The 13,698-nt window shown below is 42.0% G+C and overlaps 1 protein-coding gene across 1 annotated transcript in view; it reads left to right on the top strand.

Annotated features, from left to right (window-relative positions):
- Positions 1–13,698, top strand: part of TPRG1 (tumor protein p63 regulated 1) — a 144,442-nt gene that overhangs the window by 25,017 nt on the left and 105,727 nt on the right. Inside the window, exon 2 of the mRNA XM_077754545.1 lies at positions 5,161–5,391. Coding sequence (XP_077610671.1) covers positions 5,170–5,391 — 222 coding nt within the window. The 5' untranslated portion in view covers positions 5,161–5,169. The remainder of the gene's footprint in view (positions 1–5,160; positions 5,392–13,698) is intronic.

Here is a 13,698-nt window from a genome sequence, read left to right as displayed (position 1 = left end):
TTCATTCTACTAATATCTCTGTGATGCTCTTTGTTATGCCCAGCCTGTTCTTTGTTAAACTCTTTGCCCCTGGTTGGAGTGGTGGCCAGTGTGGCCAGATATTTCTTTTAGGCTGATCAGAAGTTCTCTTCACAGTTATTTATCTACTTTTATAGAAAACAAATATTTATTGGGGTCCACTATTCTGGATCTCTCTTTGATTTTAATAAAGCAAAAATAATTATCTGAAGATTGCATAGTCTGTCCACGGGGGACAGAAATAATCTCTCAATATATTGTGACGCAGAATCTTCTGGAATAAAGTATTTGGAAAGCACTGGAGGAGGGTGGTCCACGTTTCTTGTTCTGACGGTTTAGGATGGAGCCCCAGAATGGAATAGTAAGCAGCGAATGTCAGTAGTAAGATATAGATTTGATTCAGGGTCACGTTAATATTTCCATCGGTCTAAAACTGTTTTGCCTTTATGGTCTCTACCGTAAGATTATCACTATTAAAACTTACATCTCTTACCCCACTTTGGGGGGGGTAGGCAAAACCAAATTTTTGGGTAGCTTACAAATTTCACTTTTTTTTCTGATATGAGAAAATGAAACATTTTTTTTGACCATGAAATTTAATTTTTCCTCTTCTGATTTTAAAATAAAGCATTCCCTGAATCCCTGAAAGATTTGTGGACCCCAGGCATGCACCTCTCCTACCCTAATGGGTATGTCAGCCTCACAGCTAGTGGAGGAGAAAGCTTTAGCCTGCAGGGCTGGGGGCTGGGTACCAGCTGATGCCTGAGAAGTGGGTGGTGAGCCCTGCTTCCGGGGAGGGGAGCTGTATCTCCCACCCCAGATCCAAGCCGGGCTGATTGACCCAGACATTCGGCAACAGTGTTTCCAGTTTACCAACACAGAAGTGTGATAACTGCTACTCTGCCTTTCTTCTAACTGCTAAACTTGAAGCAGCGAAGGAAGAGTCCAGGAGTCATGTTTTGATTCTATTTAGCCCTGTGTCCTTGGGCAAGTCCCTCACTTCAGCGTTCCAAAATTTGCAAAATGAAGTTGGACTAGACATTAATTCGCCAGCTACAATTTATGCCCTATATGCTTCTGGAATATTATCAGGAAACATCGCAGAGAGATGGATTAAAGCATGTAGAAAGTGAGGCAGGGATACTTAGACTAGGGCCCAGAAATAAGTAGTTTACTTCAATACTGTATTAAATCACGGTGCTCTGAATTTGCTGGCAGCTGAGAAATATAGAATTCTTACCATCTGACTGAAGGAAGAATAGCTTTTCTTTAGGTATTTATTTGGCACTATGTTGGAGGGGGGCATCCAGAAGACATGACCTGACCTCTGATTGATCCAGGAGCTGGCCCCAGGGCAATCTGAACCTCCTCACTTCACCCCTGCCCTTGAAATATACATTCCACCCACTATTCCCACAGTGGGAGCCACTTGAAGGACCCAGCCTGGAGAGAGTAAAGTGAGTGTTGCTGAGCCCATTTTGACTTTATATGTGGCCGAATCCAGGTATGGGCTATATATAAACTTTTAAGGTTCTGGCAGGCACGTGCAGAGATACACTGACCTTGAGGTGTCCTAGACCCACTTGGCTGTAAGTTGCCTTGCTTGTTTAACCTGCCACACACCAATTTGGATTGGTCTGCTCTCTGTGTGGTCTCTCTGCCTCTCCTTGCCCTCCTTGTCCTTGGGGGAGGAGGGGAGGGGCACGTTTCAGATTACACTGGAAAAGCTCCCCAGTGTGGGAATCAACACATTTATGAAACATTTTATTTTTTATGGCAAAAGAAACACCAACGCAATTAAAAAAATTTAAAGCAGAAATTCACCTCCCATCCAACTCCTTCAATAAATCTAAATATTTTCCTTTTGGTCTTTACCAATGTAAAAAATATTCAAATCATCACATCTAGAGAAAATCTTTGTTTTTTGCTTTTTTTTCCCCTCCCACCTGGGAAGGTACATCGGTTCCTTCCACGATACCACAGTCCTTAGGCATGGTATTTTAAATGTCTGCACAATATCACTTTGCTAGATTTAGCAACTCCTTGGCTGTTAGGTGTTCGGTTGAGTTTTGGTTTTACATTACCACCCGGAATAAGCAATTAATATAGCAGTCTCTTTCTTCTTTAGAATAATTGTCCTTACATGAATTCCCTGGAATGAGATGAGGTCAAAAAGTATGGACATCACTTTTGTTTCTAAGCCTTGAGTCTTTGCCTGCCTTAGAAATTGTGCTACTTTGACTTTCTTGAAGACTAACATGTAAGTTTCAATGGCGTGTGAGGGAAAAATGATCTCTTTCGATTACAAATGGCTCTGGATGGGTCAGTTGCAAGTGGAAGCATTTGAATTCGTCTCGATTTGTTTCCAGGTTTAATATGCTTTTGGTATTTCAATATACAGTCTATTTATGCAGGGTTCAAAGAGCATATCTACTGAACTGGGGATAAACATCTCTGGGCAGCGGGTGGTAAGGAGTAGAGTACGGGGCTCAGATGTGTGCCACTCCTCTCGTGTTGGGGAGGTCGTCGAAGAGGTTACACTCATTGTCCTTGCAAAGATGTCCCCAAGACCGGAGCAGAGCTGGGTGCATTCTAGAATAAGGCGGCTGGGCTCCATTTTTCACTCTTCGTGCTGTAAGCATTGAAAGGGAGCTGAGTTTCCCTCTTTCCTGGATCTCAAACAGCTCCTTCTCCAAAGTGCTCGGATTCTCTTCCCCCAGTGTTTCCAGAGAAGACAGCCTGAGGGAGAGGAAGTGGTGCTAATTAAGTCCTCCTACTGTTTTCCAGGCACAGGCGCCTCCTGCAGATGTCTGTTGTTAGGCGCCTGTTTGCGAGTGTGGCAAATACAGAAGCAGGCTTGCCTTCCTTCCCCAAAGGCGCAAACCTTCTTTCACAGGTTACAGACGACTCTAGAAACACACTCTTCCTACAGCCACCGCGATAGAGGCGGCGGACCTGCAAGGGAGGCCCAGGTGCCTCACTGGTTGCTCTCTGTTGCCGTCTCTCTCACAAGCGCTCACACACACACACGCACACACACACGTGCATGCACACAAGTCCTCCTTCCCCTCAGGTGTGCCCTGTATTTCTTCCAGGCCAATCTCTGACTTTTATCTTTCTAATTTGAGAACGTGGCTGAAGACCGTGAAGCCTTGGGCTGTGGCCCCCAGTGCCTCACAGTGGGCGTGCTGGACTGGACTGGAAACGTGGTTGGGAGCCCTGGGCGGGGGGGTGTCTGGGTGCTGCTATCCCACTGTGCCTTGGGTGGGTCCCCTGGGTGCTGTGACCCCCACCGAGATGCAGGTAAAATCGTCTTTCTAGGGTGGCTGAGAAGCTCAGGTGGGGGAACCTGGAATGTGGCCTGGAGAGGGCTTTTTACTGGTGAGCCCCCCTCCCCCAACCAGCTGCATTTTCTCCTGCATCCAGACCCCTCAGGGTGACTGTCTGTGTCCCCATTTGCCAGAGATAATCTGGGTTTACTCCCATCATTCTGACATAATTGTTAATAACACCCTTCTCATGCTCAGAAGTGTCCAGCTTTAGGCAACAAATGATATGCTCATACTATTTTTACCCCTCTTGAATACTGTAATTCCAATTTAAGAATGTAAACGTGGTGAGGATCAGGGCCGTTTGTCAGTTTCTGGTGTTTCATAAGCACAGAGGAAACCAGGTTCCTCTGATTAGGAGCCCGGGGGCAGCTCTGAAAATGAGATTGCACCCCCAGTCACGGTGGAGCTGGGCACAGAACCCACCTTGCCGGTAGCATGGACAGTGTGCTCGCGGGAGGCGATGACTATCTGGCCGCAGCTTGGGAACGGGGACCTGATGAAGGACACCTTTTACTAGGCTCGCATGTGCTTTCTATTTATTTTAATTTTAAATAAATGTGTTTTTACTTAAGTCATATAGAATCATTGCAATCATCTAGAGACTTCTAAAGACAGAAAATTAAAACCACCTATCATCCAGAGATAACCGTTGTTAATATTCTATTTTGCTTTTTTTAAATGTTTATTTGAGAGAGAGGAAGAGAGAGCACAAGGAGGGAGAGGGTCAGAGAAAGAGGGAGACTCAGAATCCAACCGAAGCAGGCTCCAGGCTCTGAGGTGTCAGCACAGAGCCTGACGCGGGGTTCAAGGTCACAAACTGCGAGCTCATGACTCGAGCAGAAGTCAGATGCTTAACCGACTCAGCCACCCAGCTGGCCCTATTTTACTGTCTTTAGACTTTTTCTAACCTGTCACACAATGCATGTGCACATACATTTAACTCCAAGTGTCCTTCTTTCTTTTAAAAATTTTTTAAATTATTTTAACCACTTTGAATAAAATTATTCATAATGTTTCATAACTTACCTTTTTCTATTAAGAATATATTTTGGACATCTTACCATGATAAAAATACATACTTACAATTTTAATGACTACAGTATATTTCACTTTCTGTTATAACATATTTAGCCAATTGCCTCCTGATGGATTCTTAGTTTTACTCTGTTCTCTTGGTATTAGATACAATGTTGTACGAGTATAGAATGTTGCTGTTATATGCATTTCACTATTAGATATAAAGTGGTACCTTTTTCTGCTATTGGACACATGTTGTGATGAACTACCTTCTATTTGATGACTTTGGGCATTTGTCTAAATTATTTCTTTAGGATATAATTTTAGAATTGCATTTTTTTTTCAGTTTAAAAATATGCTCACTTCTAAGTGCTTTTGTGCCCCATTACTACCCAAGCAGCCTACAAGAAGTTGTGTCATCGTTGCTTTTACCTGTTAAATAAGCTCACAGGCTGGTGAGTTTTTAAGCAAAATGCTATGAAATCTTGAAGATAAATTGTTTGGTAATTATTTCATACTACTATCTACATACTCAGCTTCATGTCCAGGGACAAAAGGTGGGAAAACGGACCTATCTGCAGCCTCCTTTCCTCTGCAAGGAGGGTCTTGCTTCTCTCCCCTGGTAAATGGGATCTGTGTTATTGAACTACATTCATTAGTGCCTTTGTCAGTTTCAGGAAGGGCATTTGCACACTATAGACTTTTTGCCCACCCCAGGACAAAGGTGGCTCCTCCCCTCCCCACCCCCCCTTTTTTGTTCCTAATGAGAAGATTGTTTCTTCCCTTGTTTTAGGCAGAAGAAATGTCAACGATTGGGAGTTTCGAAGGGTTCCAAGCTGTCTCTCTGAAGCAAGATGGAGATGACCAGCCCTCTGAGACTGACCAGCTGTCCACGGAGGAGGGGGACCCAGTCAAGGACCCAGAGCCAAGGCATATTTCAAGGCAGCCGAGTGTGACTGAATCAACACTGTACCCCAATCCTTATCACCAACCTTATGTCTCCCGGAAGTACTTCATTACACGGGTAAATTTTCTGGTGCTCTGAAGTGTTATTACATAAGACTTATCTAAAAATACTCTAATATCATTATATGTATATGTGTGTATATATGTGTGTGTGTGTGTATATACATAATATACCACAAGTTTTACCAAATATTTTCATGTTTTTTATTTCATGCAATAGTCATAATAACCATGAAATAGGTATCCTTACCCCCATCTTACAGGCGAAGGATCTGAATTTCAGAGAAGTTAGGGGGTCTAGTTTTGATAACCAGGTGGCGAGGGGGAGAAGCAGGTCATCCAATCTCTGGATGGATTTTTGGTTCCTCAGCCCTGTGTTCAGGTTAAATCTGACCTCCACAGAGTAATGATCTATAGAGAGAAAACCCAAGCAGCTTAAATATAAAGCTATGTGCCCAGAGTGGGTACTTGTTGCATGTTTGAATAAAGATGTGGGTGATAGAGTGGAAAGGCTTGCTGAGAATGGGTTGAACCTCAGGTCTGCACGGGGATTATGGTATTACATATGGTAATGCATATGGTATTATATGGTTTAAATCCCAAACCGTTGGCTGCCTTCTGGGGCTGAGCTCTTTTACTGAGCATTGGAGCTGAGAAAGTAAATGGATGGATGGGTAATGAGGTTCAAGTTTGTATATCTAGATATAAAAAAATGATATAATTTACATATATAGATTATATATATTATTTATATATATTATATGTATATATTAATATTTATTTTTGAGAGAGAGAGACAGAACATAATCGGGGGGGGAGAGAGGGAGAGACCAAATTCCAAGCAGGCTTCAGGCTCTGAGCTGTTATCACAGGGCCTGATGCGGGGTTCAAACCTTGTAAGATCATGACTTGAGCCAGTTGGACGCTTAACAAGACCGAGACACTCAGGCACCCCTAAAAAAATGATATTTTCAACTTGTAGCATTTGGATCAAGTGGATAGTGCTTCCTGTGTGAGTAGTTCTCTCTCTCTGTTGAACTCTCCTTCCTACTTAATCAATATTCTTTCCCAATCCTTCAATGCTCTTGTTAACACAGTAGGTATTAGCTCACAGGCTAAAGCCAGTTGGTACCAACATTGGGGATTGTACACTGTGGCAAGAGAGACCATCTCATTTTTTGAGTGTGCATGGGACAAATCTTAAAAAAAATTTTTTTTCAGTTCAATCTTACAAGTAAATGGTGTCTAAGAAGTTATGGCTATTTACAAAGCTTTAACTAATGAATCCTGATTTGGTCGTTTTGAAAACATCTTTGGTTAAGATAAAATTTTAAGGTGACTCAGTGCGTGTGCATGTGTGTGTGCATGTTTGAAGATAAGACATACCCATATCATCTGTATTCAGTGACTCTTACCTGATAAGGAGCTATGGTAGGTGCTTTACTATGTGTGTGTTTGTGTGAGTGTTTTGCATATGTAGAGCATCTGGTTTGTTTTCCAAAGTATGAACTTTATTGAATAAGCAAAGTTAAGTTGTAAGACACATCTGTGAAGGAAATCAAAGCGTCCCCTAAAGTTGTCTTATCTTTGGTAATGATGATGGATCAGTCACGGTTTGGTGAGAGCCCCATGAATGGTATATGGAGTAAGCAATTCATGATCAGAAGCTGGTGCAGTGATGAGAGCTGGTTGGGAAGTCTCTGCAAAGCTGTTCTTGTCTTTGCATCTGGTGATGGGCCTGTGACTGTTATACGCTAACCGATTCGTAGTCCTGGACTGGGAATAGAGAATAGAGAAAAACTGGAACGTGGATGGACAAACCAGAATACCTGATGACCAAGCAAAACTCACGAGCAAACAATGGAATCCATGCCTGTCTCCCACCACGTCTAAACTTGAAGATGTGAGTCACTTTTAGGAGAAGCTGGTGCCTTTCTCCACTGAGCTGCTCACTGACCAAGGTTGGGGGAAGGAGAAGATGAGGGATGAGGTCTGACTGCCAGCCAAAGAAACTGTAGCTCCAAGAGCTGCCCCTGCCATCCGGTGATCAGCAGCTGTGAACAGTGCAGGTGGCCTGCAGTGATCTTCCCCCAGGGGAAAAGCTCCCTTCTGCCTTGCAAATCTTAAACTAATATCTCTTGTGGCCAACTCTAATTTGGAAACGGGCATGAAAGGAAATTCTAGAAAATGTAGCTCTAGCTTAGCTAAATCCGCACAGTTGGAAGCCACTGTGGAGGTTTTATTTATTTGTTTGATTGCTTGAATGATGCTTTTATTTGTGTGTCTCTGTGTAATTTATCACATGGAGTCCCCCGAAGTGACACTGGAAGGCAGGCAGGGGAGGACTCATCGCTCTCGTTTTACTGTAAACATTGAAGTTTTCAGGGGAGTGAAGCTGATGCTGTTTTAGAGTGATGGGCCAAGAGCCAAGAAAGAATTCTTGAAATGTCTTCGGTGCAAAAAGGTGGTTTTATTAAAGCATGTGGACAGAACCCATGGGCAAGAAGAGTTAACTGCCTCAGGATTGTTGAGCGGAGACTGATTCTATACTTGGGAGTCAGGGGGAGGTAAAGTCAAGGGGAAGTTCCCAAAGGGATTTTCATATACTAAAGAAGACTCACAAGATCCTGGAGGCATACTTATTGTCAAGCTAAGGTTGTTTCTCCCTCTTTCAAAGCATTAGCATTCAGACTGTAGGGAGTTAGTTCCTGAAGAAATGTTCTGCCTCAAGGCAGGTGCTCTGCCTGCCTCAAGTATTTGTCAATGGGCTGCAGGTTATCAGGAAATGTAATTTTATCTGCCATTTCCTTCTGCCTGTTTTCCTACATCAAAGGAACCTGACCAAGTCACATAATATTAGTGGAATAGCTCTAGCTCAGATCTGTATCTTCTGTCTGTGAGTCCGATATTCTTCCTACTATAATGTACAGTGGCATTCATGGCCCCTTTATAAGTAAGTGAGTCAGTGACTGCCTCCAGTCCATGTGAAACACATCTTCTCCCTCAGATATGTAGAAACAAATGCTACGTTCTCAAGAAATTGGGAGGGAAATCTTCTAATCTTGTTAATTTAAAGTAGACTTGAGGACTCTTTAAGGCTGTGAGGGCTACATTCCCAAGGCACTTGGCATTTGCTCTCCTCCAGATCGAGACAGAATGTAGATTATTTTTAGTATGTGAGTAAGATGAATGTGCTTTGTGTGTGTGCGTATATATATACACACGCACACACGCACACACACAAAGCACATTCATATATATACAGATATATATATAAACATACAGATATATCCTCGTTTGCAAAGTGTGGATAAAATACCAGTTTTATACAGAGGTTTAAATAGGCTGATTTTGTAAATATTCTTAGCACAGTGCATGACACATCTATTAACATTCCATAAGCAGCATCTCATTACTCTTATAAATGCTTTCTCCTTTTCTTGTTGATTTGACATTCCCACTTCTGTAATTGGTCACAGAGAATGACATTAAGATGCCCATGACCTTCCCATGACCTCTGGGGTGAGATATAATTGTCAATGTATAGTGTCTATAGCAGTAAAGAGCTTTGACTGAAGGAAACTAATTCGTTTTCTCAGAGAATAATTCAATAAGACCCAAGCTCTGAATGATTCAGATCTATGAAGGATTCATCGTAAAGCATCACTTTCATAGTGCTGAAATGAGATCTACGGATGATCTGGTCCACTGATTCTCCATCTTTATCATATACACAAATGACCTGGAGATCTTGTAAAAGTGCTGGTCTGATTTAGGAGTCCTGGACTGAGGCCTTAGATTCTGCATTTATATAGATTCTCTGGCAATAATGATGCTGTCTGTCCACAGGCACCTCTTGAGCACCTTGGTCCTCTTGAGCGCCATGGAGCTAGTGATCACTAGCTCATTTTCAGAAGTAACTAAGGCCCAGAGGAGGTCGTTGCTTGTCCAATGTCATAACTATTCATGAGTACTGACTCGCCCAAGAGGCTAGTAGTAAGTGGTAAAACTAGGCTTAGAACCAAAGTTTCAGATTCCCAATTCCTAGTTCTATGATCCCATGCCCAGCAACGAAAAAGAAAATAAAATATATTACGGTATAAGAATTTAAAGCATATATGTTGTAAATTCAGAAGAACTGTAAGTAAATGAGTTGAGGAATTCCTTGATCAAACGTGTTACTTCATTGAATGTTTTAAAATCATTTTGCAGGAGGTGGTTTATTGGGGGAAAAAAAAGAAAAATGTTGATAAGCAAACTAAAAGTCACCATAATTCACTACTCAACGTTAACCAAAGAATATTGAATGTGTGCTTACACATTTTGGTACATATCCTGTCTTTTTTTCCCTTACATGTGCAGTTTGTGGCATAAAAATATTTCCTATGTCAGTAACTATATATCCATAACATCATTTTTAACAGTTCTAGAATATCCCACTATGGAGATATACAGTAATTTATTTAACTTTTGCTGGGTATTTAAGATGTTTCCTATTTATACCTTTTAAGCCAGAAAGGGAAGTTAGTCTTTGGGTTGCTGTGACAGAATGACACTCAGTTTCTTAGGTGCTGGGAGTAGATACCCAGCGCCATAATAGGAAGGAAGATCAGTCATATCAGTTTCAAACTGGATATGCAAAGATGTGACTGCTCTGGAAGTTTAAGTTAATTCAGGACAAACAAGAGGCATTTTTTAATTTTTTTATTTTATTTTATTTTTTAATTTATTTCTAGGAGAGAGAGAGAGAGAGAGACAGCGTGAGCAGGGGAGGGTCAGAGAGAGAGGGAGTCACAGACTGAAATAGGCTTCAGGCTCTGATCTGGCAGTCAGCACAGAGCCCGACGCGGGGCTCGAACCCACGAACCGCGAGATCATGACCCAAGCGAAAGTCGGACGCTTAACCGACTAAGCCACCCAGGCGCCCCAAGAGGCATTTTTTTAGCACCATAACCTTATGCATTCGATCATACCTCTGAGTACCAGATCGTGAAAGAAGTCAATCTGCTTCCTTAAGCCTCTTACGTTGTTTCATAGGGCATCTGGGATGTTGCTTCCTACCCACAGACTTCTAGACTATTAGTTATTTACTAAACTGAGCCCTTTAAAAACATAGCAACACTTTTGCTCAGAGCCAGAAGGGGCCTGAGAGAATATCTAATCCAACCCCTAACACACACAAGAGAGACGTGACTTGTTCAAAGTCAACCAGCAATTTAGGGGCTGTACCAGGACAAAGAGCGAGGACTCCTGACACTTTTTACTACCCCTCTGGTGCCTTTGACCTTGGGCAGTGAATGAAAGGTCACAGTAACGAATGGAAGCACTTGCTATCAGTCTGCTTGGACAATTTTTTTCTTCCTGTTTTTGTTCATTTGCTATTATTGCTTAGACATATCTAAAAAAGACCTAGTGCCTTTTCTGAACAAAAGTACCCCTCAAGGCTAATAACTCGAGGTATATTATGATAATCCCTTTAGTTGTGGAGACTGATATTCAAAAGCAACTTCTTATGAAAGGAACAATACTTGATACGCATGGGGAAAGATATTTTTAAACTCCCTGCAGGACTCTATATTTGCAGATACCTTATCAGAAAGTTGAAAGCGATTAGGGATGGGGAATTATCTCTAAATTTATACTTGAGAATGTAAATTACATACAAACTAATGGGACTAAAACTATTTGATCTTTTAATATTTAATTAATGGTTCCCCATGGCCTTTTTATAGCCTGTGTTCTATTGTGAGGAACGAGACTTTAATAAGCAGGTTTGGGACTTCCCATTGTGTGCAAGATGTCATTGCTTTCATGACACTAATTTGGCTTTCATACTCGCTCCCTTCCCCTCTTCTCTTACTATAGGGTTCCCTGTGTTTTGCTCTTGCATTGGGAGCAACTAAATATATTAGTTATATTGTTATTGTGTGAGCTTCTTCCCAGTCTAGAGATTACATATGTCACTGGGCAAAAGGTTTCTCAACTCCCCTCCTTACACTGAAATCCCTTGAAGATTGTAATCAAGTTGATGCTTCTTTCTGAAGACAGACGCTTCACAATAATAAAATAAGAGGCAGTTCCTTTATTTTCGAGGAGAGACAAATTTGCCCTGGACTTTACAAATCACATCCAAGTTAGAGCAGTTTCTCTCCCTGTATGTGTTTACCGCAAAGTGATTTCTATCTGGGCAGGATGACACACACGGGAGAGAGCTTAATGTGTCTGAGTCCCTGAGAACGTTCTTTTCTATGCTGCCCCCACCTCTTACTGTCTAGTTAAGGAGTCCAGTACATGGGACACTGTAAGCAGCAGATGTGAGTAGTATCTGTGTGACAACTGGCTCCTGGCTAGTCTAGCTTAAGGAAATGTAAGGAAACACATGCTCGCCTTTGTTTTGATTGAAGACATTCAGTGCTGAACTCTTAGAAAAGTTGCTGCCTGCTATGCTGTATAGTGACTTGTAAATAAGGATTCTCCCTAATGATTTTTCTTAAAACTCAGCATTAGAAATATATGTATATTGGCTGATGAGTACTTACTATTCCATCATACTTTCCTATTACTCTTAAGCTGCAAGGGGTCTTTGAGCTAATTGTTTCCTTGCAGTAACCATTTGACCTCCAAATCCTGGTACAACAATTTTACTTCCATTTAATATTAACAGTAAGAATGAAAAGTCAGTGTTCCTAAATAGTTTTGGCATTTCCCAGCCGCTCTCTTACAGTTAATATTATATCATCCACCTTCCACCTAGCAGATGACTAAACTGATGAAGACATAATACGGATCTCACAGCGGGCAGAAAGGCTGAGATCTAAACATTGCCCCAGACACAAGTCAGAGCGTTCACACATTATTTAATTTTCTACTCTAAATGGCTGATGTTAATTTAGTTCAGTAGCCAACGATGACAAACAGAAGAGTGTAAATAAAATACTCTAACAGGATACAATGATGGACTGTTCCATAAAGGCATGACCAGCCTTGCTGCTGAAGATGAGAACACCGCGCTCAGTGAGGACATTGACAGAACTCAGGAGGCTTCCCAGCCATTCTATAAGAAACATTCTTCGGGGGCACCTGGGTGGCTCAGTCGATTTAACGTCTGACTCTTGATTTCGGCTCCGGTCAAGATCTCACCCTTCTTGAGAGCAAGCCCCACATTGGGCTCTGCGCTGACAGCGAGGAGGCTACTTAGGATTCTCTCTCTGTCCCTCCCTTGCTCATGCTCTCTCTCCTTCTCTTCCCTCCATCAAAAGAAATAAACTTAAGCGCGCGCGCGCGCGCACACACACACACACACACAGACACATTTTGTTTAATGTTTAACTTTTGAAAAGGTGCACAGTGAAACACCACCTCTATCCACTGTTCCATCGAGTTCCCTCCTGCCTGCAAGGGACCACCATTAACACATCCAGGTTTCCTTCTAGAGTTGCTTTTGCATATTCAAGCACATGAAAATATTTATTCTTACCCCTTCTCTACTTTTTTTATACAAAAATGTGGCCCATTTACCCTTCCAAATACTTTTTTTCTTTCACTTAATACCTTTTGAGATTTTTCCATAGTAGCCCAGATTTCTTCAATTCTTTTGTATATCTTTGCATTGTATTCCATTGAATGGCTCTGTCCTGTGGTACATCTAACAAGTCCCCTATTGATAGATATTTGCATTGTTTTCAAAACTTTGCTATCCACAAACAAGGCTGCAGTGGACGCTGTGTAGACGGCTGTCATTTTGCACAAATGCAAAGACATCCGTAGTATAACTTCACAGAAGTGGAATGTGTCGATCAAAGAATAGATCATTTTGATAGATTTTGTCAATTGCCTTCCACAGGGAAGACACGTAAGGTTTTGAAAAAGTCTACGGTTTTATATTCATCTTCACATGTTTTGGCAAAGTGCCCGGTGTAAAAGCATTCAACACAATGCTTATTTTTGGACTGTTTCATTAGTCTCCAGTTTCCCTTACAGTCTTTTTTCTTCTTCTGAAAAGTCTTAGTTTCACTAATGAGTTATATTAGCTGAGGAAGAAGTCATGTAAATATAAGAAGAGAGACAGGAAAAATCACCTGATGAGTCATCAAAGAAAGTAGGATGTTGAGCAGTGGGCCTGGTGCAGTCGGCTGCATCACGGGCAGTTCGGGGTGGGGGCTGGGAGCATTGTCACGGGATGATGGGGAATTTCCCTACCGCATTATTTGGTCCTGCCAGTAGGGTCTCTGGGACCATGATGCTGGCGCAGCCTTCTTTGTCAGTGGGTGTTCAAGGCACACTTGATTAATACTCCAGAACTTACTGCTTTTATGACTCACAGCTTCCAGCAGCCACGGGCTGCCATGGTCGCTCTCTGACAACC

The sequence above is a fragment of the Crocuta crocuta genome, unplaced genomic scaffold, assembly GCF_008692635.1.
Source record: "Crocuta crocuta isolate KB4526 unplaced genomic scaffold, BGI_CrCroc_1.0 scaffold70, whole genome shotgun sequence".
Classification (NCBI taxonomy): Eukaryota; Metazoa; Chordata; class Mammalia; order Carnivora; family Hyaenidae; genus Crocuta; species Crocuta crocuta.
This window is presented reverse-complemented; position numbering and strand designations above follow the sequence as displayed.